Consider the following 23,303-nt stretch of genomic DNA (forward strand, 5'->3'; position numbering starts at 1 on the left):
CCGGATGCGGATGAGGAGAAACGTCTTCGGTAATGCTAATATTACGATTGACAAAGGTCAAGGGTATCCCATCGACAAGACATGGTAAAGACAAGGAGAGATAGGAACTGAGATATACAATCCTAAACATCATGCCAATCTTCGTATACAGCCACGGGAGACTACCGCGTTTAGGTTTGCCGTAGCATCTTCTTGGCTGTATGATACTATTTAGTCTAAAACAGAACGTTGGTCACAATTAGGTGTTTATTATTAGCCATTGTCTTGATTTGAGGTTCGTGTCACATAGAATAGCTTTAACTGCGATTTTCTAGGATCGGGAACGGATTTCTAGCATTGCAATCTCATCATACTTCCTACTCCACGTACTTTCTAAAAGTACTAACCGTACGTTATCGGGGTTAAAAGCCCACTTCGCTTGGAATGATAAGCATGGCCCTCCCCTCCGCTGCCTACATCCTCATCTGCAACCTCGCAGTTGCAACAGCCGTCCGATGGGTTAGTAATAGTATCAAAGATGAAAGCTGCTTCTAGGCAATGTGTGCCTAGTACAATTAATTTCTTGACTAGTTATTCTCTGGTCTAGGTTTGGACGTCCAACTTGAACACGGGCCACGGCTCCTTAAACTCCCAAACCATCACAGTCGTGAATTATTCCGGCAAAAGCAAGATGACTTTACAGGGACATCTGCCGCCGCTAATGCGAGCTGCAACTGCGGTCGAATCATTCGAGCCTCGGTCTCGCGCCCTAACCGCGTCAGGCACTCGTGGAAGCCGTGAAGCGCCCAAACGTTATTCCGGTGCTGCTGTGCGCGGGGAAGAGTATTGTCGAATCCAAGGTCGGCGCTGTAGACGGCTAGGGCTTCCTGCGTGCGGCCCTGCTCCAGGAGAAGCGCTCCATATGCGTGGCGGGTAGGCTGCATCCAGCCCCACGGTTCGTCGTAAGGTAGAGAGTCGTCAAGCTTGATTGCTCGCCTGAGATGCTCGAAACCTAGCTCGACATTTCCACGTCGGTACTCAAGCTCTCCATCCAGCATAGCAGCGGCAACAGCAAGAATATCTAGGCACGTGTTGTTGAAGACTGTACGTGAAGTAGGAACATTCTTGACTGCTTCCTGGAAGAGAGATCGGGATTCTTCAGCGTCGTTTATCCTTTCTGTATTAGCCAATGCCACTGCTTTAGCGTAGTGGGTCATGGCGGTGGTCGTGCAGTAGAGGCTGGGATCACCGGGGAGCCCCAGGTCGAGAATATCCTGCCAGCGGCCAAAGCGGACCAGGATGTGGACACGCATAGCCAAGAAGCCCTCGAGCCAATCTGCCATCGGGGGAGACATGGTGCGAAGCAAGGCTTCCGGGAGCGTAGCTTCGAGCAATTCTGCCGTCTCAAGTGCAACTACGGACTGCGCCGCGAACATTGCTGCGTAGATGCGAAAGTGCAGATTGTGGCATCGGTAGAGACTGTAAAAGTTTATGGCACCTTCCCGGCTCACGAATTTGTTGTCTGCCACGATGGCATCAGTGTTGGAGACAATCGCCCGCCTGTAGTCCCCACAGAGAACATCGATGTGCGTAGGCATGTGGTTCAGATGGCCGGCGTCCGGGACCAGCCCACGCAAGGAGTCCGCCGCTTTCAAGGCTTGCTCGGGATAGTTGGACATCTCCATCAAGTGGATGTAAAGATGCAAGAGGCCCGGGTGATGCGGGTGTCTGGATAAGCCCTTCTCCAGCGCCGTTTTGGCATCCAATGTTCGTGCACCTTCGGCAGGCTCTCCGGTTCGGATGTCCCACAGCTGCCAAGGGGTGAGATTCATCAAGGCGTCGACGTACAGGGCTGTGGTGTCTGGGTCATCGGAGTATGCAAAATAGACCGTTTCCATCGCCCGTGCATACGTGTGGTTCAGCAAGTACCCCTGGCTTGCGGTCACATGCTCTTGCGGATAGCGATGCTGAAGGGCCTGGACGAGGGCCTGTTCCATCGGCGACGCCGCAGCTGCTTTCTCCAGGGCCTGCACCACTGCTCGCCGTGCCTTTCGGGTGTTCCGTTCAAGCTCCAGCTCGTCAAACACGCCCCAGGGCTTGTTGTAGTTGGGCCCAAGCGAGTACGCAATGCCCCAATATGCCATGGCGCAATCCGGGTCATTGGTAGCGGCGCGCTCAAAACAGACCACAGCCTCCTCGTGGTTAAAGGCGTAGTTCCAGACCAGGCCGCGGTTGAACCATGTCTGCGCGTCGGCGCTCGCTGTCGCCACGGGCATATTAAGATCTCCGAGATTGTAATATCCATCGCTCGCCGGCGAGTCGGATGTCTTGAGGGCTTGCCGTCCCATGCTGTGCCACCGGAAGCCTCAGCGTCTGTCGGAAACTCGAATGACCGGGATGCCTGATGGGGTGGCCTGCACCGGTTGCTGCGCGCACGGGTTGTTGCAGCCACTGCTACCCAAAAACCCCGCCTCATGGGTCTTTTGCCAAGGCGCCCCTGCCAGCTAAGCACTTTCCAACTCGCATGCAAGCGCACTTATGTACAGTACCTTAAGTAATCCAACCGACCGGCTTGGCAGGCGGCGGAATCGGTTCAACCTCTAGGAGTCTAGTGTACGACGTCACCATGTGCGCCGCGCGCGAATCCAGCGAATGCGGGGTTGCACCAACGCCCCGCCGCTTTACCTAAGTGCACATGAGGCCGCGGTAAGCGATTCGGAGCAATCGCCGTCTTGGCCGTTCGTAGCGGCCAACCATCTCTTGAATTATCCACACGCGCACATCGATGCTCCCCAAGCAACGCCTCTCCACAAGATCGACATTCCTTTCTTGTATAGGCGTCCTCGGCGTGTGACATCCGGGGCCACGCCAGGGACGCGGTACAGCTGAACACGGCTCGCGGGAGGTGCCATCCCGCAATGTCCATCCATGCAGCTTCGGTAAGCATTCCTGGATCTGGCAGGTTCTGATGGCGGCGTGGATGGGAGGCATGTCCTGCGCCGCGGCTCGGCGTACGCGCATCAAGTGGTTGACGAACCGAGGTGTATAAACAGAGGTGTTCGTCCCGCAATTGAGGTGCCGTAACGAAATTCAAGTTACCCAGAGTCCCTGGGGGTCCCGGAAGACTCGACGCCGCTTCGCATCCAGACGCAGCCCGGTACAGTACCTCAGTCTCAACTCACCATTCTCATCGTTGTGCCGGCTCTCGCGATGAAGCTTCTCTCGGCTTTATTCTGCCTGGTCCCCGCTGTGCTGGGTCTTCCGGCCGACACGGGCACCACGCTCATTGCACGGCAAACCCTCAACCAGATCACGGACCAGTACCTCTACAGCATTACGCTGCCCGCTTTCACGTCGCGTCGTAACGCCCGCGACCCGCCCTCTCTGATCTGGGATTCGGATGGTTGCAGCTCCTCGCCCGATAATCCGTTCGGCTTCCCCTTTGTGCCTGCGTGCCATCGCCATGACTTTGGCTACCGCAACTACAAGGCCCAGAACCGGTTCACAGACGCTGGGAAACTGAGAGTTGACAACCAGTTTAAGACCGAGTTCGTTCCTCCCTGTCCGAGGTATCGTTCAACTTATTTAGGAGCGTCCATCTGATTCAAACCCTTTGCATCTAGTCTCTATCGCCAATGCGGCTCTGTGAGTGCCCAGAGTGTTTGCGAAGCACTCGCAGAGGTGTACTACGCTGCAGTAAGGGCGTTCGGAGGTGAAACTCAGTCAAAGCGGGATGAGGATCTTGTTCAGGTGTACGAGGAGAAGGTGGCCATCTACAACAAGCTCGTTGCAGAGGCACAGGAGAAGGGTGAGCTCTGGCGCCTTGATTAATTGTCTCTTAACTGGGGCTTGATGCGTTACGCGGAAGCTACGAGACGATGCTCCATTAAACCTAGCTCAACTAGTAGTACTCGTTCCCAAGTCCCTGAATCAGCTCCTCGCATATTCTTCAATCAGACTGCTCGGCTCAGGCCTTCTTCTCCTTTATTTTAAGTTACCTTGCGAAGCGGTATCTAGCGGTACTACTACAACACCCCTCGTCCTGAGCTATTTGGGGCTAGGGCCTGGTCGCTCAAGTGTGTCAGGAATTTTGATGATCTTCTGGACACCGCCCCTGAGGATAAGAAAGCTATTGTGCAAGGGGCGGTATCTGACGGGGTGTGATGTAATGTTCAGGTTTTACCAAGGATGTAGCAGTCAGTCATTTTTCTTAACTCAGCTCTAGCCAGCTTGCCCACAGTCCTCTATCATCTTCTTCGTTTGCGAATAAGTATTTTAGTTCAGGATAGGCCAGCTACGTATATTTCGGTGATGGTTTATCAGGGGTGATGCTTTTCTTTACAGTTTTGGCTTGCGAATTACTGAGTTGGGGAAAACTGCCCCCAGAGGGCAGGATCCCTGTGGTCTGAGGGACACACTTGAGCACATCGTTCTTCACCAGCACTCAGTGATGCGAAACAGCTTGTTAATCGACAAACACCGGGATCTCTTGGGTAAGAGTTTGAAAGTACTCGATTCTAAGGTCTTGTTTACTTGGCAGTCTATTTTTGCGCTTCACGGCGTTCTTTGCGCCATGGGGGGCGCCAGAACTTGACTATTGCCGAAGGGAAATTTTTGATGTTAATACAGGGCAGTTTTGTCCTAATGTTTAAGATCTCACTGCTTCATTTCGTCCATATTAACTCTGTTAAACTAAGCCTTCTTCTGCTTTCTCATAACGTCACTGAGGGCGCCCATGGGAGTTTGGGACGACTTATCTAGATGCCAGGTCGTACAGGGATACCAATTCATTTCAGGGACGTTCATTGTGGCTCTTCGGCACGATCCTCATAGTAGAGTTGTTGAAGACAGTCGTTGTCTTCTAAAGGCTGCTCCACACCTGTCATAGGAGTGTGTGTTGGGTTTTGTCCAACCCCAAACGCGTAGTGTCCCCAGTTAAGGATTCCTATGCGTCACTCTACTTTCCGCATTTCTTAACCAATATCCAGAGCTGCGATCGGACAATAATGCGGTTCTGTTTCTCTATGGCCGCTAGAGGCTTACATCAGCTTGAATGTTTACCTATCTGGAAGAAGCCTCCCGTTAGAGGTTAAGGTTACTTGTATTGATTTGGAGACATCTTATATGCCTGTGATTCAGGTACTCGGCATTCCGAATCATTTACATACCCTACGTTTCTCAGAAAGACATCTCTACTGTTAAACTCGCAGCACCTAGCAATATTGTTATAATAGAAGCCTAGTTAATTCATATATGAGCGTCTGGTTGCTGCTGGCTTATCTATCCCCACCCCACCGGCTATCCCACGACACTCCGAAGTTGGCTCATGTCCGTTGCGCTGCCTACCTAATTTTAAGCCGCGGACGGAAGGTTTGCGAACTCAGATGAAAAATTAAACACCAGTTAAGAGCAAACCGCGTTAGTCAGGTTACTTCTCTCGGGTCCAAACCATCGTACCGGGTGCCCCTTGACGAGGTGGAGATATAAGAGTCATGACTTGTTACATGCAGTTAGCATTGTAACTCATTTAGGCTGCTGCAGCTAACTGCGAATGTTAAATTAGTAACCAATGGTCCAATGCAACGTTGAATCCTTCGGCCGAGGCGCGCGCTTTATGCCTGCGGGTCCGCGGGCTGACACGGTCGGTTTGGGACCCCTGACTTGCGGTTTTTCGGCGGAAACATCTTCCCCCACAAGTCGCAAACCCAACCTATTATCCATGGCGCGTTGTCTGGACTTTGTGTCCAAGAGATGAAGCGATGCCGAGACTGTTCTCATCCACCGCCACATCGCTGTCGCATCACGGGTTAAACAAGCGACTTCGACGTATCGCCGCCGTTGGCGTCGTTTTCCTGCTAGCTCTTGTCATCATCCTTCCCTTCCTCGAGAGCGGGCCACAGAAGCCGCCGCCAGAATTTTACCCATTTGAGACCACGAGCGCTTTCTTTCCGGTAGCCCACCATGACGCGATGAACAAGACAGTCGAGGAGCTTTGCGCTTCCTTTCCACACCACCTCACGCACCGAATCCAGCCGGTCCTGAAGATGGGCCATGGCGAAAACCGCACGATGATTGACGCACAACTCGAAAGCGTATCGGCATGTTTTGACCCGGACGAGCTGCTCATCTTCTCCGATCTCGACGAGCTTATCCACGGCCGCCACGCGATCGACATCCTGGCGAACCTCCCGCGAGCGTACCGCGACAACGATGACGAAGGCAACGCGAACCCCGATTACGCCAACTACGAAGCAATGTACGCGCTGGCACGAGACGGCAAGCTGACGGTAGACAACGATCCGGCTAGAGGCAAAAATGGGTGGCGCCTCGACAAGTACAAGTTTTTGGCTGAGGTGGAGCGTGCGTGGCTGATGCGCCCGGGTCGTGACTTTTACGTCTTTTACGAGACCGACACGTACATCTCGTGGGACAACATGTTCCGCTTCCTCTCGACGCTCGACCCGCAGTCTTTGCTTTACATGGGCAGCCCTTCTCCTGGACGGCGTGATGAGAAAAGGAAGGTGGACACATGGTTCGCCAACGGCGGGCCTGGTTTTGTCCTTTCTAGAGGGACGATGGAGAAATTGTTGGGGCGGCGGTCATCACCTGTCAGCCACCAGTTCACCGATCCACCGTTCTTACTGAAGTGGCTAGACTTATTGCGAAGGGACCCTTGTGGAGACTCTGTCCTTGGCTGGGCATTGTGGAACGCCGATGTTCCGCTGAGTGGTTTCTTTCCCCTCTTCAACACGTACGCGGCGCATAGCATTCCCTACACAGATCGGCTGTGGTGTCAACCATTCTTGACTATGCACAAGCTAAAACCCGAGGATATGGTTGGACTCTGGCGGTGGGAGAATAGCAGAAGGACTCTCGGGCTACCACTGTTATACCGGGATCTCTACGAATACCTTCCCGTGGCGGCGCTGGATATTCGGTACAATTGGGACAACACGAACTGGGACCGTCAGGCACCGGGCCAAGACACTTATATGGATAGCCTACAGGCGTGCAAGAAGGCATGTGAAGACAGCTCTCTGTGTCTTCAGTATCACTGGCAGGGAGAGCACACCAAAAAATGCGTTTTGCAGCGGTTCATTAATCTGGGGGTGGCAAGAGATCCGGAAACTGTTGAGAAGAAGGTGCCGGATCCTGAGCGCGACCAAGGGAAAGATGGTGTTCCAGACGGCGAGCGGAAGTTCAAGGTTGTGGAGGAGAGAATGAACTACACGAGCGGTTGGCTCAAGTCGAGAATTGAGCTATGGGTTAAGGAGCACATGTGCTCCACGCCCGAATGGGTCTACCCTAGCCTTGAGCGTCACTATTAGGAATATAAAAGTAAAAAATGGACTTAGCGCCCAGTCGCACATTTATTACACCCCATCTTCCATTCGGTGCTTGCCCTGCGCTAGCTATAGTGTACACCAGAAAGTGTGATTCACGGCGAGGTCATACCCACTACTATAAATATATGCAGGTACCTTACTTAGTATAATAACCGTCGGCGACACAAACGCGCCAGACGTGAACCTACTAAACTGATGACTTTAATGCCTAAGTATTTGTGGAACCGGATTCCTTTGATTAACGCAGCCGCTCAAAAGGGGGTGGGGGGAGATGGTCCTGAGAGGACCCAACTCTATTAGTAAGATATTGGAAGCATACAGCCTGTGATGTAAACCGAGAAAGACAAAGAAATTTGTATGCAACACCATTCCCAGATTGTGAGCCGTATGTGTGGCTAACAGGGCCCCTCGGTTGATCATCAGCTAGCTTTCACGAGATGCGTCTGTTCCTCGTTGAGGAACCACCCCTTACCATATGCTTTGGTACCTTGCTGCAACGTTGTCCTATATTGAAGAGGATTTGAAGTTTTGCTACAACATCAGGCTCGAACATTAACGCCTAACCTTGAGCTACGTTTCGACATTGGTGATATGTATAGATATAGGGCAATGTGACACGAATCGCCAATTGTGGGCTCAAAGTAATTAGATCTAGATTGATGCACTAGAAATTACCCACTTTAAACCTTCTAAAAACCATTCACCTCTCTATGTATGATTCTACCCGCTCGTTGTCAATGTATACAAGAATAAGCTCCAGCAACGTAACTAGGTAAGTTAGCAGGGGAATTACCGCCGGCTACCCCGAGACCCACCCTTCTCAATGATCCGACACTGGAAGCTCAATTATCTTATGCGTATCCAGCTCGGTGGGGGGGTACTTCAGCACCGCGTCTATCGGCGGTGAATATCCTCCCCACTGTTCTCTGGTCGCACCACTGCCGATCTCGCATATCGGGGGTGCCGGAGTGCCGGCTTCCCGCCTCCGCTTCCTGACAAACAAGTAACCCGCAATAGCGCCTAAAATAAGGGCGCAAGGGATCGAGACGCCGATTCCGATGGCGGCACCGGTGGAAAGACCTGCGGTGTCTCTAGCTTCGTCTCCCGCGCTGTCTCTTATGCTGTCTCCTACAACAGGTGTGGGGGCACCGGCACCACTACTCCCCGTAGTGCTCGCGCTCACAGTGCTCGTGCTCGTAGTGCTCGTGCTGGTAGTACTCGATGCCGATTGGGTGCTCGCCTCGGGACGCGTGACGTTGAAGTAATGACAGGTCGCGCTGAATCCGGTGTTGCCTAGTTCAAAAATGGCTAAAAAGAACACGTTGGATGCTGTTAGATTCTTGGTTGTGCCCACGATCCAGGAGAATCTTGTGAGGTCGACGGAGCTCCCTATAAGCGCACGCAAAGTTAGCAGGCGCATTTCAAACTTCCTTAACCATTGCGAAGAGCCACGTACGAACAATATATTCGAAATCGCCATTTACCTCTCCGTTGCCAATATCTTCCTGGTACAAAACCACTGAAATTGGCTCCCCTTCTGGCGGCGGCGTCCAGACGATTTCCACGACACTGCCGACCTCGTAGACGGGATTTTCCTCGAAATCTTTTGTGTCGCCAGGCAGAGGTGGGTTCACGAACTCAATGGCAGCCACTGCGAGTGGCAGAAGCCAAAGCCCTGCGAGGGCCGGTAAAAGTCGCATAGCGGTATGTTTGTGACCTTTTCGGCGGTGAAGTGCAGCGGGAATTGTGAAGAGCGCGGGGGGTGTCGCGGTGTAATCTCTGCGACTCTGGGGCGCCACACATAGCCTGAGGCAGCCTCGCATTGCGCTAGGGATCGTCGCAACACGTCGTTGTGCCCAGTTTTGGTGCAACTGGCTGGTTACGGTGGGGATCCGCACTTAGGCGATGGCATCGCATTGGTCTGCATTTTCGCATGGGGAGTGATCGTTCCATGTGCCTCTGTAGCGCGAGAATTCAGCAAATCAACTCACTTACCCTGGCGGGCCCCCTCGTATATTACACAAAACCTAAGCGCCTGCCGGTGGCACAGCCCGGCCACAGAACCTTGTTGTCTTGGCCAATAGGAATATGGGTGACAAATGATGGGGAGCTGGTTTCACATCGCCACTGCTGTGCTGCACCACCGCAGAATACGTAACGTTAGTGCGGCAAGGCCACCGCTGTTGGATACCCTAGACTATTTCCAGTAACTACCGGATATAGTGTAGTCTCAACCCAGAACAAGTGTGGTATTTAAATATCAACTACCCGCCGACGGAACACAGGGCTTAGGAACCATGGGCACTGCCTTGCAGAAAGGTCTAGTTTCGACCGGAACGGGCTAAACTCTTCGTTGTAAAGGTGGAATTTGCTTATGCTGTTGCGTAATTCTCTGAGCTGGAATGGCGTCTAGTCATTCCCGAAAACGAGTACACACCTAAGGTAGGATTGCTGGCCGCGAAGTCCAATTTAAACGAACAGTTTTTCAGAGAAACCTGCTGATGTAGACATCATTTTCGGGAACCAGAATACTAAGTTCATCGGCTGTACTGTCTACGATGAATATTGATGTAGCGCAAGTACTCATGGTAGCGGAAGAATTCTGCTAAAGATACCTTACCTTAATTTATCCCTTCGATCCGGGAAGCTTCCTGGTCATAGTTGCGAATTCTTTAGATTCAGAGCTTTCCTAAACAATTGATGAACGTTGTAGTTAGCCAATACCTCGGATGGCAAGGATGTTAAGGGAGACAGCAACTGTGACGTGGCTATGAGCAGACCGCTGAACTACCTGTAAAGGTCTTGCGCAATACGCTATTCTTCCTCATCCCCTACTGGATGCTCTATCATACTACAAAGCAGCATGGAGCTAGGCTTTTCTTACAGATATTTGGAGCCCAAGTCTTCTGAAACTGCAAGTGGTTCGCAAAATGTGCGGATGTTGGGCGATGACAATGGTGGAGCTGTCCTTGACTTTTCTCGGATGCATCTCGAGCAATATTACCTTTTGGGGTCATTGGAGATGGGCACCAATATATTATTCAACCGGCGTATCTTAACTATACTGATCGGTTCACTGGTGAGGCCGCAGTTCCATGCGGCCAACAGCAATCTCAACTGATGGTAGCTGCGCACCGGGTGGATGTAAAGAAACCAGTTTGGAAGTAGCCTTTGAATATTGAGTGGCGGAAGCAATAATTGGGGTACCCTCAAGAAGTAATATATAATAGAGGTCTGGTAGTCCGCCGAGAGCTCGGCGAGAGACACTAGCACAGCAGAGGAGTACCAGTTCAGCTAAGAGCGGCAGGTTCTCACCCTTGGAGCTGGAAATGGATTTCAGTAGGCTTGACTAATCTGAGTATAGCGAAATTTCTTAGCAAGACGGCGCTGGTCGGCCATCTTGAGTCTATTACATTACGCTCGCTTCGGATTAATTATTCGGCAAATGGGTTCCATCCATTCTGGACCATATCTACCGCCCTCTTAGTTGCCTCATCCAGGCCCTCCTTAGGTAATCCGAGGATGTCGTTAGCCATCGGCTGCGTAGCGGCGTAATCGCTATTTGGATTGCTGGGCATGAAGACACCCCCATAGAGAGTCTTGACAAAACCCGTAAACATGCCCTTCTTCAGCTCCTCGGTGCCCTCCTGCACGCGCTTGGCCGTGCTCTCATAGGTGATGTCCCAATCGGCATCCGTGGTGCCCATGACACGGTGCAGGCTGTCGAGCATATCGCGTTGTGAGACGCGGAAGCTGTTGATAAGGAGGAACTTGTTCTTGAAGTCAGCAATTGATGGGGATGCTCCAGACTCGGGAAGGCTGAGAAACGCTGCCAAGGCGCGGCCACACTGATCCCAAGTGCTGACGGTGATGGTTCGCTTGCCGTCGTCGAAGAAGGTCACTTTGCGGTCCTTGATGGTGAATCCGAAGCCCTGGTTGCCTAGTGCAAGGCTCCACTCGTACCAAAAACCACATGCTAGCGTGATAGGGGACGATAGGCCATGCTTTTCAATGCCGTTGATCCGCTCCAGGACTAGCTTGCCGTAAACGTCCTCCTCCTTGGCAATGTGGTATCGGTCAATGGGATAGCTGTAGACGTTGGGCATGATGTAGGGGACACCGGCCTTGCCGGCAGCGGCAACGATTCTTCTGTGGAGGTCCTCGGGAGCCTTGACACCGAGGGTGATGGCGACAAATTCTTGGTCTTTAAGGGCCTCGATTATTGAGACCTCATCCTCATAGTCGACCTTGACTACCTTGACTCCCTTGGGAATCGTGCCATTGCTGCCAGCCCGCATCAGAGCCGTAACGGTGTGCTTGTTTGTCTGCAGCAGCGCCTCTGTGAAGGCCCCGCCGATCCGGCCGGTTGCCTGACTAGGTTATAAGTCGCGTGCGAAGGCACCGGCAAGCGGTTGGTATGACTTACACCAATGATGGCAACTTTTTTGAGCGCCCTAGCGGACATAGTGAAGTCAAGTGTGGATAGAAGGGCGGGAACAGAGTTATGTTAGGTCCGTTCAGTCAAGTATACAAACTTGAGCTGGAGATGTAGGCAAGTAATGAAGTACTTGAGAAGCCTTATGAGAGGTGATCACACGGTACACTTATATGCCACCTCACTCCGAATATTGAATATTGGCCGGATCATCCGGAACTCTGTCGAAAGTGAATATTAGTAGGACTAGAGAGTGGTTGGATCATGCCCTGTAGGAAGTAAGCTAACACAGCAAATCTCTCCTCCACATGCTCCCGAGGACCTGCTCGCAACTGGAGATGTCGAAGACCTTGATTCTCCACTCATATTATTAATTCCTCCGATGCGATACGACATTACAAATCATACTGATGCTTGTCAGACTGTGCAGTTCTATGTCAGCTACCTCGGACTTCGCGCGGACTTGGATTACATCTAGCTGGAGTCTGGGGGCCTATTTCATGTGAAACGTTTCGTAGGTATTCTCTTGAGTGTTCGTATCTCCGGTATATCCGGGTCTACGTGTCAATGTCCTCTAACGAGCCCGCACCCTCGAACCACTCAAATCAGTGGTTCGTTTTTAAGGAAATGAGAAAAGCACTGTAAGAAGGCAAACTTATTCGACGATTACGCTGATTTTTTTTCTGCGCCGGTTAAGCAAGGCATCACCTCTGGATTGCGCTACGTTGAACTTAGGCATGTGGTCCGACACTTGTTCCTTTGCTCTCTCGCCAATCCTATGTTCCATTTTGGAGCATCAGCTTTGAACCTTTTCAAACATCGGTATTAATATTAAAATGGTGCAGAAATACATATCTACACCCACATACCCATCAACAAACGGGAGGGCAAAGGTGGCCAAATACCAAACAGACAAGATAGACAAGAGAGGCCAGGCGACAACCACAACAAATTGGGCCCCTGCACCCTGGACAGGGTCAAAACAACATATGCCGATAGAGCTCCTCTGGGTTAGAGCGAGGCCACTTTGTAAGCAAAGAAAGCTCGTCAATTGAGCTTGTAACAAGTGTAGCCCTGTGACCAGAGGGACCCTATCGCCTAGGGGAAAATTTCCCCAACTCAATATGAGATTCCAACGTACATCTCTCCTTCCTGGGTTACCAACTTTCTCCCTGTGCCACCCTTCCTCCACAGTCGTGGTATATTGCCAATGGAGGCTTATCTAACGTCCATTGAGAAGTTTTAGTTGCAAAGTAAAAGGCACCTAAATGCCAGATTGAATGTGCGCCTCATCCTATCCGCCAACGGGATATGTCTGTTTCTCTTCGAAGTAGAGCGGAAAAGAGATGACACCGAAAGCCTCACCTTTCGAGGAACTTACGCAGAGCCGTCGTCTAACGAGACTCTGTAGCTGTGACGTCCCTTGGCCAACACGTACTCGCTGTGTAGTACTGTAGTAGGTAATGGAGCACCGAAACCTCGCGGGAGGAATCATGGAGATGAATTGCCCAAACACACTCGGCAAATACTCCGAGGCTATTGTTCTGATTTAAACGGGGCTTTGACCATCACAAGGGTCTGTTTAGAGAGCGACCGACGTAAACATATCAGACACGGATGCGGAGCCACCAGGGCGCCGTTGTCACTAGTAAGCCTCACGTCCTGATCAAAGGACCCAAATGTCTGAGGAATACTTTCCTCAATATAGCTGTAAAGTATGGAAGCCACATATATTTGAGGCACAACGCTGATGCAGTTAAACTCTGTCCCCATCTCATATCTCAGGCTTCTCCTCCTACTATCATTTTCTCCGTATTATATAACCCTTCGCTCTTAAAGCGTCCATTAATGGTACTATCTCCAGCGCCGTAGAAAGCTTGAGATACCGGAATACATGTTCACGCACTGTCGCTGACAATATGTGCTAGTCTTAGAGGGAGCACTAGCAAGACCCTTACTCGTCAGATTTACCCTCGATGTACATACACTCGAATCATTGCAGCACTTGGTCGAAAAGCCGCCGTCATGACCGTATTGTCAGGGCGTAGTATTGGTGAATTGAAGAGAGTGCTAAAGACTCACTTCCCGAGGAGTGTTAAGTGCATGGTAAAGCTATTCTGATTCTAATCGCTGCTTGATCTGCGCTCTTTATATGCGGGTAATTGAGCTTCCTAGACGCCGACGCAGACATAATACCCAAGCCACAAGAGCTGACAAGTTTCCCCAACATTCGAATTCCAGCGGTAAAAGTCCTGCCCGTTGAGTCCATATTGCTGGATGATGATACTGCAGGTATCTCCGCTGAGAATCTCGTGCCACTTGTTGCAGCCACAGATGGCCACGGGTTGGGTTGGCGTCGGTGCTGTTGGGTTGCACGTCTCGGTTGGCGTCCGGGAGCTGGTTACAGTAGTCGGGCTCTTTGGTCCCTCGACACAATAGTACCACCCGGCCAGGAGCCCGCTGCAGTCCTGGCCGACAGCCGGATTCCATGCCAGGAAGTCCGCGAAGGTGAAGTTTCCATATGCGGCGGCGATTCCAACGCAGATGTCTCCGGATACGGCACGGTAGAATTTGGTGCATGTGTCAACCAGCCCTGGTTGGGTCGGCCTCGGCTTGGGTGTAGCTGTGGTGGTAGGTGCAGCCGTGGTCGTAGTCGTAGAAGGGATGCCCCAGTTTACCTCGACGCAGTACGAGTTGCCAATCTTGATGCCGCTGCAGTCGTGCTTGACACTGGGGTTCTGGCCCAAAGTGGTAAGGCTGGCGTGGTCTATAAGACGATAATAGGAGGGGATACTCACCCATTTCACAAAGTCCTCATGGGAGACGCCCCACCACTGTTCAAAATGCGTGCAGTTATCCGAAGGAGTATGAGCCGTATCAAAGTAGGTGCAGTCCGGTGCTGTATCGGGTTCGATCGGGCCTTCCCGGCCATCTTCACTGCCTTGACGTCGGACTATTTTGTGTCCCTCGCGCGATGCTGCGGCCACAGCGATCAACAGACCGTGAAGAAGTGGGAACGAGAGGTGCATGATGAGGGATTAAGGTCACAAATGCTATGTGTTGCTTTGGGAGTTGACTCTAAGAATCAGTATGCAGTTGGCTCGCTGATGACGGGGTTGAGGCCACGATTGGTTTCTTAAGTAGTAATTTGTGTTCCGGCAAGTCAAGTCACCTTGGCTGAGCGACAGGAGTCGAAGTTGCCGAATACGATCCCTAGGCTGCGCCACTGCATTGATCTTTTGCTCGGGCTTACCGGCAGGCAGATATTGAGGATACCTTAGGGTGCCAATACGAAGATCCTTGTGCTGTTTAGGCTGAGTGCCTGTGGGCCCGCCTATTAAACCACCAACTGACCCAACAACCTGGGCCGCCTTGCGATTGTGGACCGGTGGTAAACTGGGTAACTAATCATACTCAGGCGAGCCCTGGATGCACCCATACACCCCTTGTTTAACTTGAATGATACATCACACTATTATCAATATATTGATGCACCATTTCTCTACCCAAATAAGTCCAAGTCTGGTTAAACCAAGTACAACGCATTGCCCTGTCATTGCTCCTTCCAAGGATCTCTATACCAATCCTCCAAGATGAGAGAAGGCCGGTCAACCTGGTGATTAGTTCAATTTTCGTCAGCATGTGGTGTGATGCCTAAGTTATCCTAATCAGCCAGAGGGTGCCGAGGCAGATTAAATCTCTCTTACATGAACCTTGTGCGTTTTCGTTTTATGACTCACCCGAAAGCTTCCGGTCGGTGTCCGGATCCATATTCTCGCTTGCCAGGCAGCTAGCGTTCTGCCGAAATGGCACTCAAGATACCAAGACTTCCAATACTACTTTTGGTGAGAGTGTCATATTCCGCCAACTCAACACATCTCGGTCGATTCTCTCTCTCTTTTTGATACGCCCCAATGTCTTTAGGGACAACGCCAGAGAGGGCTCTGAGTATTACGGCTTGGTCATTCCAGGCGGTTCGCCGGATACCTGCGTATACAATGAGGAGGAGTTGGATGAATCTGGGTGTTGGTAAGCATTATTCTCCTGGATTTGGCTCAGTGGCCTTCAGTGGCCTTCAGCGCATTTAGTAGACAACAGAGAACGATTGGGGTGCCGCTGGAGTGAGCATCACGCAGTTTGGAAACTTCTATAAGCGACCATACAAGTTCAAAGGGGCTACCTTGCCGTTGGGCGCCGCTCGTCAGGCTGGGTGCTGGTATAGGGAAGACTTGTTGACTCCGATTGGGGAGAGAATACGAAGATGGAAGCGGAAACTAATTACGTAGCAGGAGAAGGGGGGTAGCTGTTATTCACCTAGTCGATATTGGCGCCGGAAGTGGGCCAGGTGATGCCGTTCTTCTGGGCAATGGAATCACACCCATTTCCAGGAACAACCAGGATGTAGCGGCTGCAATTCGACATAATGCCGGGCATGGGCATGGCGGCACCGGGAACGCCGACACAGGTCAGCCAACATTGTTGCAGCCTGTTTAAGAGCAGCAATTAGCGACAAGGAATAAAGCCGAAAAAATTTCAGCGGATGATGGGACATACTAGTGTTGATTTGGGTGCTCCAGCTCCTGAACTGGCCCACGGCGATGGTGTTCTTCGAAGAGATGTTCTCACACGTGTCACAAGAGACGATATTGTACCACTTGTTACAGTTTGATACGGCGCCGGGCAGGGTAGGAGAATTGCTTGGTGTGAGCGCAGAGTTGGTGGCAGACGGCAGAATGGCACTGGTGACATGGGTGCACATGTAGTTGTCAAGGCACAGATTGGAGCAGGCGGCATTGAGCCTGGTGATGCCATTGCTCGATACAATGGTATCGCAATAATCGCCCGACTTGGTCTTGTAGAAACGGTCATATTTCGAGCCAATCCCGGGCATAGTAGGGTACATGCCCGGAGTGGCTGAAGGGGTGGTGGCCGAGGACTGCGTCGTCGAAGACCGAATGGTAGTAGCTAGGCAGTTGAAGACTGGGTGGTGGTAGAACTCTTGGTCGAGGTGCTCTGGGGCTGCGAAGGCATGCAGGTGGTGGTCGCATTCGAGTCCTGCTCAATAATGCCAGTCATTTCTTTCCTACAATGGGCTGTTGGGAGTGTCGGGAGCAGTTTGGGAGCAGAACTGCTGTCTCAGGAGCGTCATGACTACCGAAAGAGACGGAAACAACGTGGATCTTACATACAAGTCGCCGGCCACGCAGTACAGCTTGCCGGCCCCGAGACAGAGCAGGTAACATCCGGTTGGTCTTTTTGAAGAGGTTGATTGAGAGACCCCAGCTGGACGCGAGGCTCTCGGAGGTATCACCACTCGCTGCCGGAATCTCGAAGAAGCACTCGACACCGCGGGGTGAGTGTCTCCCGACTGAGACCAATCCCAAGCTTGAAAGAAACCCGGCGGTAAGAAGGTGAAGACGTGTGAAGTACATCCTTCGCGTTGAAGATTTGACCGAGAACCTAGAAGCCGACTGAAGGAGGACAGGGCTGAAGGCCGGTACCCTTCAGGAGAAAACGAGGCTCACGAGACGGGGGCAGACGCCAGGTCGTCATGTTCAACTCGTGCCGAGAAAGTCCTTCGCTTTGCAACGGGTTCATATTCACGGCACGTACAATTTTCCAACAGAGTGACCCAATATCTTCGCACTAGTTCACTTTCGTTCGAACGAAGCCTGGATCTGATGAGCCGACCAATGAGAATCCCAAGTGGGGACGCGATGGAAGTCTGACTCAACCAAATGAGACCTGGCGGTAATTAATTACCTTATTCTGGCCGACTGCATTATTAGCCGTAATGTTCGAAGTGGTATGGAGCGTGATCCTATCCAGAAGAATCCATAGTTTTCTTTTCAGTAGGTAGGGTACGCAGAATCACTGAATCAGGGGCTCGCCGTGGGATTGCCGGTCTTGAAACCTTTTGTTACGTGCAGTTTACCCTGTCTCCCGCTCGCGCGCTCTTGCCATATCCGTTACTAGAAACGGAGAAGGTCAGCGAATTGCAAAATAAGAAAGGACCCTGACCTTGGTGGTGTATTCTCGAACAAATGAAAACACAGTTTACATATATGCCTAGATCGGGCTACACACAGTACGCAGTACTCTGTGATTAGTTATTAGCGCTGTCAGTCCCTGATAAGAGCTGTCAGGTAGCGTTGCCCAGACAGGAAATTGGCACGACGCCAAGCGGACCAAGCCGGCTAATGACAATAGGGCAAGAGTTGGGTGTTCGTTCGCAAAGAGCGAGTTGGTTCGTTGTTTATTGATTATTGCCTTAGGTAAGGTGAGCAGGCGGCTCCAATATGAACGATTTCCCTCGTTCATGTCTTCTTTCTCACCCAATTCAATTCTCGAGTCGCGACCCCCTTGGGAACATTGTCATCTCTGCCTGGTTGTCGCTGGAAATAACAGGCATCAAATCCCATGTGGTTTGTCGCCCACCTATCTGCATTCATACACGCTAGCAGTGTCGGCCCCAACTGCGCCTCCGGATCCCGAATACCTCCTTCAGTCCTCTATTCCTGACAACCGCTGTCATCAATAACTTCATTTCGCGTATCGACCACTAGCGACAGCAGCAGCAGCAGCAGCAGCAACAACAACAGCAACAATACCATCATGCATCTCGTCTCCTGTGCCGTTTGGTCCGTCATGGGCTCGTTGGCCTGCCTTGGAGCCCTCGTCAATGCTGCCGGCGTGCTGGAAATCGATGTCGTCTCCCCGCGTCCCAACGGGACATATGCGCCGAGGGAACACTTCCCCATCATCTTTGCAATCCAGAATGCCAACATGGCACAACTTCTCCAACCCGAGATCTACTTGTTCATCCGCAATGGCCCCGACTTGAGGTCGGCGTTCGGGGACAGCATTCATGACCTGACCTACGCCAACTACTCCAGCGAGCCCTACTTTGTTTATCACCACGTAAACATCGAGACCGAGGGGCGTTATCAGCTGTTCTCTACTGTCACCTGGCGAAGCTGCAACGTGAGCGGCGATGAGGTCAGCATCCTCGGTAATGACATCAACTTCAATGTCTACTTCAACATATCGAGAGGCGCGCAGGAAGTCGATCTCGTCGCTGCGACAGCCAATGACAAGACATGTCCGCCCGAAAACAGAGTTACCATCAATATGACTGACCAAATTCTTGAAGTTGCTCCTGTTTATTGGGACGCTCACCGACCGTCTGGCACTTACGCAGTGTTGGCCTCCTCTTCCCCGACCCCGACTGCGAACCCCTGCCAGGTCAGGATCGACACGGCAGTGGTCGCGAGCATGTCCGCCTCTTTGCATGCCGCATTGTGCAAAGGCTTGAACCAACCTGCCGACTCCCCAAAAGAAGACAACGCTGTCCAGCTGCTGACCGTTGCAGGTGTCACAAGCTTCGCAGCTGCTTTCGGCGCCATTTGTTTCCTTTTTGCCTGATCAGACAACCGGCGACATCACCCAAGGCCCCTACAATCTTGCCCACCCCGGGCGCTTCTATTTCATTCCCTTTTTGTTGTTGGTTACGCAGGTTCAGGGGTTAGTTATAATCATGGAGATGAAGCCAGACAGCTACCACGTCTCGACTAGCAGGCATTCCTGCGTCGCCTAACCAATTCGCTTACACCTGTGGGCCCTTCACTTCGCAGGCATACTCTTAACTTTCCCACGTTCGCAAACTCCACACATCGGCAAGTACACTGCACGGCGAATTCGCCTGCAACAGGAACACTACCTACTCAAGAACCCCCCCCCCCCCCCCCCTTCTTCCCTCTCACCCCGCCTCTCGCATCGCATCGCATCGCATCGCATCGCATCATGGGATCATTCCCCAACTGTGCACTATTCCTGGTCAGCCTTATGACCCTTTGCAGAATCTTACGGTCGACACTCTCTATTGTCTCTGCGCCTGTTAGAGACCCACTCTTCCTCTCGGTTAAACAAAAGCGCCACAAAAAAAGGGGCAAGATCATGTTGGCAGCAAAGGTCTTCTTATTTAAGGGCCGTCTCTTCCACATCGAAAGCCAAATCCATTCCGACATCAATTGGCATCTGGCACGCACCTACCATCCACGTGGTCACTGAGACACACGCTCCTGAGGTACGAGGCCAGTCTTAGCAACAACTTGAAACACAGACCTCATGTCGGGGGCTGTGGCGTTCATCGCCCCGGTTGGCACAGTTGTACAGGCGGTGCCCCTAAATATGCCTCGTTTCCGGCCCGAGGACGGGAAAACGGTCCGTCTATCCCGACTTCAACATCATCAAGAGGTGTCAGCACACCATGCTCTATGACTTCTCCCTCTACGACCCCGTCAACGATCCGGACACCAACCATCCCATCCAGACTTGCTCCCCCTTCAGTCATGATTTCAACAACATGCCATTAGAGTCGGTGGCCGCCAAGCTTGTCGAGTCCGCCAATGTTGACGTCGATTTTGAGCTTAGATGGTTGCACGGGGGATTGGCCTTGCTAAGGCTGCTATCCGGTCACTCGTTGGCTAGATTCGCGAGAACCTATATCGTCAACGGCCACGGAGCTTCGGATGACCCTTCATCCTGTATGGCCTGTCTGGGCAAGCCACCATCGGTGTTTACATCAGCCAAGGTCTGCTGAACGAAGGCCTTAACGCTTCGCCCTCCCGTAATTTTTCAAGACAACTTTGACGCCCTCGACGTCACGACACCCAGTTTGGCTATGTAGCTCTGCGGCCCGAACCACAACAGCACTCGCATCTTTGGCGTCGTCGTTACCAGCAATGCCACATTCTCTTCCATCCAGAGTGCCACCAAATCATGGGCCAACGCGACTTGCCTGTCATTTGCTGGGTCGAAAACCTTCCCGGGCATAGCCACATTCACTACGCCCTTTTTGAGTAGTACCATGACCAACTCTAACTTGACGAACTCCGCTGTCCGCGCCCGGCATAACACGCATGCTAAGTTTCTGCAAACGCGTGCCAATTGCAGGACGGTGCAGGTCGTATCCGGCGACGGCTTTGCGGAAGTACAACCTGGTATCTGTACCTCACTGAAGCCAAAGCAGCATGTGTGCTGTTCCAGCGGCAGTCTTCCGGATTTCCATCCCAAGCGCAACGCAGACTGATCGTGCTTCTCGTATAGGTCCAGACCGGCGATAACTTCGCCGAGCTGAGGGCTGAATACGGGCTGACGAACGACGAGAGGGAAGGCTTCAACAAGAACATATGGGGCTGGCGCGGGTGCAAGCTGCTTTTCGCCGAGACCATCACGTGCCTGAGCACAGCAAAGCCGCCATTTCCTTCTCCCATCATCAATGCCGTGTGCAGCCCGCAGAAGCCGGGCTTCAGGCCGCCCACGGACGGTTCCAAGATTGCCAACCTCGACCCCTGGCCCCCTGAACGCTTGTTCCAACATCTGGGGCCAGTGTGGTATCACTAAGGGCTTCTGCGCTGACACCAAATCGACCCGCCGGGGACGGCCAAGCCCGGTACCCTAGCTGCATTTCCAACTGCCGACCCGGCCTCGTACGGGTACTTAAAGCAGTTCGCAATCGAGGAGACTAGCATGATCGTTGACTACATCGTCTACATGACGTATAATCCCCCGGGCAAGTGGGAAGTCCACAACCAGTGGTCTCGGGAGGGTTGTGACACGGGCAACTGCCTTTGCAACCAGGTGAAGCTGAGTGAAACCAAGCAGGTGCCGGCCACGGTCACCAAGACAGGCGTTCCCGGAAACAAGATCATTGACAGTGTGACCAGCTACGGGCGCTCTTTTGCAGTGGAACAACGAGGATGCTGGAGTGTCACCTTGCAAATTCACCACCACCCGGCTGGAGTCTCAGACAACGCCGGGGAGGTGCACCGGAACCGCCGAATACGTCACCGATACCGAGATCAAGAAGATTATTGTTGGCGGACCTGGCGCTAAGCGTGAGAGCTGCGTGGTGATGCACTTCCTGGACCCTAGCAGCAGCAGTGACATCCTTGTCTACGATAACAACTAGTAGATCGGATACATGAGCGAAGACACCGAACAGGTCCGCTCAACACTTTACGCAAACTAGGGCATAGCAGGCACCACGGACTGGGCCAGTGATTTGCAGGAATTTCACAACCCTCCCAAGCCCGCAAAGGACTGGGCTTCGTTTATTGCGCTGGCGGCCAGCGGAGACAACCCGAAGGAAAATAACATGACTATCAGCAACTAGAAGACCTTCGACTGCACAGCTAAAGTCGTGGCAAATCCAGGCGATTACACACCGTCGGAGCGCTGGAAGGCGATAGACACCAACACTGCTTAGCGCGAGGTCATGCTAAATGGTCTGACATTGACTAGGCGAACCATAGGAGATTCATTCAGTCTATCGAAGTAAACGCTCAAATCGGGTCATGACATCGGCTGCTGGACATTGAAGAAGACCGTTGACAATGGCTACGGACCGACAGGATGCGAGAAAGGTCCCGAACGGTGCCAGCGGTTCTTGCCAGCCCGCTTGCCAGGGCAATAAGTTCTCCGTGTCTGTGGGCCTAGGCGAGCTCGAAAGGTTCGGCGGCATAACCAAGGAAGACCTAGTAACCGGGTCAGTCTGCACATGGAAGAAGAACAGAAAAACCAACGGAGGCGGCGTTCCGGGCCCGATTAACGACAGCTCAGCCAAGGACCCGACGACGGGACCTGCTCAACGTAGACATCACGACCCCCGGGTTTGTCCGGTTCCCCGTGCGTAGCCCCGACCGCGTCTTCCAGTCCTGGAACACATCTACCAAGGGCAGCAGCGATACCTACCCCTGCGATGTCCACCCGAGAAAGGAGAGGCGCAGCCTGTCCACGTTTGAAGACCAGACCAATGACGCCTCCCCCTTAGTGTCGGACTGCCTGCGAATCATCCGGAACATTGAGGGCGACGCAGGAACAGAGTTCACCCATCGCATCACTTGCCACCGCGAGATCTTCTCGTATGGAGGGTGCGCCTTTGGTATCGAACGGACCGGCGGAACCGGTGGCGCCGTGGAATTCAAGGTGGGCGGCCAGGACGGCATCGATAGCAAGGTCGATGCCAAGGGCGTCATGCCTTGCGATGGCACCACCGCTGGTACGACAGTTCAAGTGTTGTGGGGCATCTACAATACAGATTAAAGGGAGGTGACTGTCACTCATACACAGTCACAAGGGCACTGCAGGGACACTATTGCCTGCTTTGGAATTTAGAAGGCAGGTATGTTCTTTACCAGACACGCCTGCGCGTATATTCCGGTGGGCCGATGATCCGGCCTGGCTTTTCCTGAGTCGAAAAATTGTACTCCCGAATTACCGCAGGAATTCGTGGCTAATGTACCTACTCTACTGTCGTGTAAAATGTCACGAGACCGAGTTTGGGGCATTAGCCCTGGCCTGCATCATGCCTGGTTCAGACACTCTCGATAGAAAATCACCGCGCAGTCGAGTTCACGGCGAGATCCCGGAGTTGATTGGCCCGGCTCCACGTGCAGAGTTGTAGGCCAGTCGGACGTGGTGTCAAAGAACAGTCTCGGCCACGAGACTGCTACGGCTGGTTTTGGCACAGATCCGTCGTC

General features: G+C 52.5%; 9 protein-coding genes across 9 annotated transcripts; 6 read left to right on the forward strand and 3 right to left on the reverse strand.

Moving 5' to 3' along the window:
* Positions 1-638: 638 nt before the first annotated feature.
* On the reverse strand, positions 639-2,327 carry MFIFM68171_02751 (TPR domain-containing protein; the record flags this gene model as incomplete). Its single annotated transcript, XM_071058173.1, has 1 exon — positions 639-2,327. The coding sequence occupies one exon, from the start codon at positions 2,325-2,327 to the stop codon at positions 639-641; it is 1,689 nt and encodes a 562-aa protein (XP_070914274.1).
* An 862-nt stretch (positions 2,328-3,189) lies between these two features.
* On the forward strand, positions 3,190-3,810 carry MFIFM68171_02752 (Secretory phospholipase A2; the record flags this gene model as incomplete). The annotated part of the gene is made up of 2 exons (XM_071058174.1): positions 3,190-3,527; positions 3,603-3,810. 2 exons carry the CDS (start codon positions 3,190-3,192, stop codon positions 3,808-3,810), a joined length of 546 nt encoding a protein of 181 aa, XP_070914275.1.
* Positions 3,811-5,738: 1,928 nt separating this feature from the next.
* On the forward strand, positions 5,739-7,307 carry MFIFM68171_02753 (Chondroitin N-acetylgalactosaminyltransferase; the record flags this gene model as incomplete). Its single annotated transcript, XM_071058175.1, has 1 exon — positions 5,739-7,307. The coding sequence occupies one exon, from the start codon at positions 5,739-5,741 to the stop codon at positions 7,305-7,307; it is 1,569 nt and encodes a 522-aa protein (XP_070914276.1).
* A 3,452-nt stretch (positions 7,308-10,759) lies between these two features.
* On the reverse strand, positions 10,760-11,790 carry MFIFM68171_02754 (NAD(P)-binding domain-containing protein; the record flags this gene model as incomplete). Its single annotated transcript, XM_071058176.1, has 2 exons — positions 10,760-11,695; positions 11,752-11,790. 2 exons carry the CDS (start codon positions 11,788-11,790, stop codon positions 10,760-10,762), a joined length of 975 nt encoding a protein of 324 aa, XP_070914277.1.
* Positions 11,791-13,931: 2,141 nt separating this feature from the next.
* MFIFM68171_02755 (LysM domain-containing protein) lies at positions 13,932-14,789 on the reverse strand (the record flags this gene model as incomplete). Its single annotated transcript, XM_071058177.1, has 2 exons — positions 13,932-14,498; positions 14,559-14,789. The coding sequence occupies 2 exons, from the start codon at positions 14,787-14,789 to the stop codon at positions 13,932-13,934; spliced, it is 798 nt and encodes a 265-aa protein (XP_070914278.1).
* A 3,586-nt stretch (positions 14,790-18,375) lies between these two features.
* MFIFM68171_02756 (ML-like domain-containing protein) lies at positions 18,376-19,185 on the forward strand (the record flags this gene model as incomplete). The annotated part of the gene is made up of 1 exon (XM_071058178.1): positions 18,376-19,185. The coding sequence occupies one exon, from the start codon at positions 18,376-18,378 to the stop codon at positions 19,183-19,185; it is 810 nt and encodes a 269-aa protein (XP_070914279.1).
* Positions 19,186-20,029: 844 nt separating this feature from the next.
* On the forward strand, positions 20,030-21,165 carry MFIFM68171_02757 (uncharacterized protein; the record flags this gene model as incomplete). The annotated part of the gene is made up of 3 exons (XM_071058179.1): positions 20,030-20,353; positions 20,450-20,752; positions 20,869-21,165. The coding sequence occupies 3 exons, from the start codon at positions 20,030-20,032 to the stop codon at positions 21,163-21,165; spliced, it is 924 nt and encodes a 307-aa protein (XP_070914280.1).
* Positions 21,166-21,291: 126 nt separating this feature from the next.
* On the forward strand, positions 21,292-21,733 carry MFIFM68171_02758 (uncharacterized protein; the record flags this gene model as incomplete). Its single annotated transcript, XM_071058180.1, has 2 exons — positions 21,292-21,426; positions 21,509-21,733. 2 exons carry the CDS (start codon positions 21,292-21,294, stop codon positions 21,731-21,733), a joined length of 360 nt encoding a protein of 119 aa, XP_070914281.1.
* Positions 21,734-22,157: 424 nt separating this feature from the next.
* On the forward strand, positions 22,158-22,866 carry MFIFM68171_02759 (uncharacterized protein; the record flags this gene model as incomplete). Its single annotated transcript, XM_071058181.1, has 2 exons — positions 22,158-22,309; positions 22,389-22,866. 2 exons carry the CDS (start codon positions 22,158-22,160, stop codon positions 22,864-22,866), a joined length of 630 nt encoding a protein of 209 aa, XP_070914282.1.
* Between the last annotated feature and the right edge of the window lie 437 nt (positions 22,867-23,303).

Source organism: Madurella fahalii (genome assembly GCF_045866475.1).
Source record: "Madurella fahalii IFM 68171 DNA, scaffold_1, whole genome shotgun sequence".
NCBI classification, from domain to species: Eukaryota; Fungi; Ascomycota; class Sordariomycetes; order Sordariales; genus Madurella; species Madurella fahalii.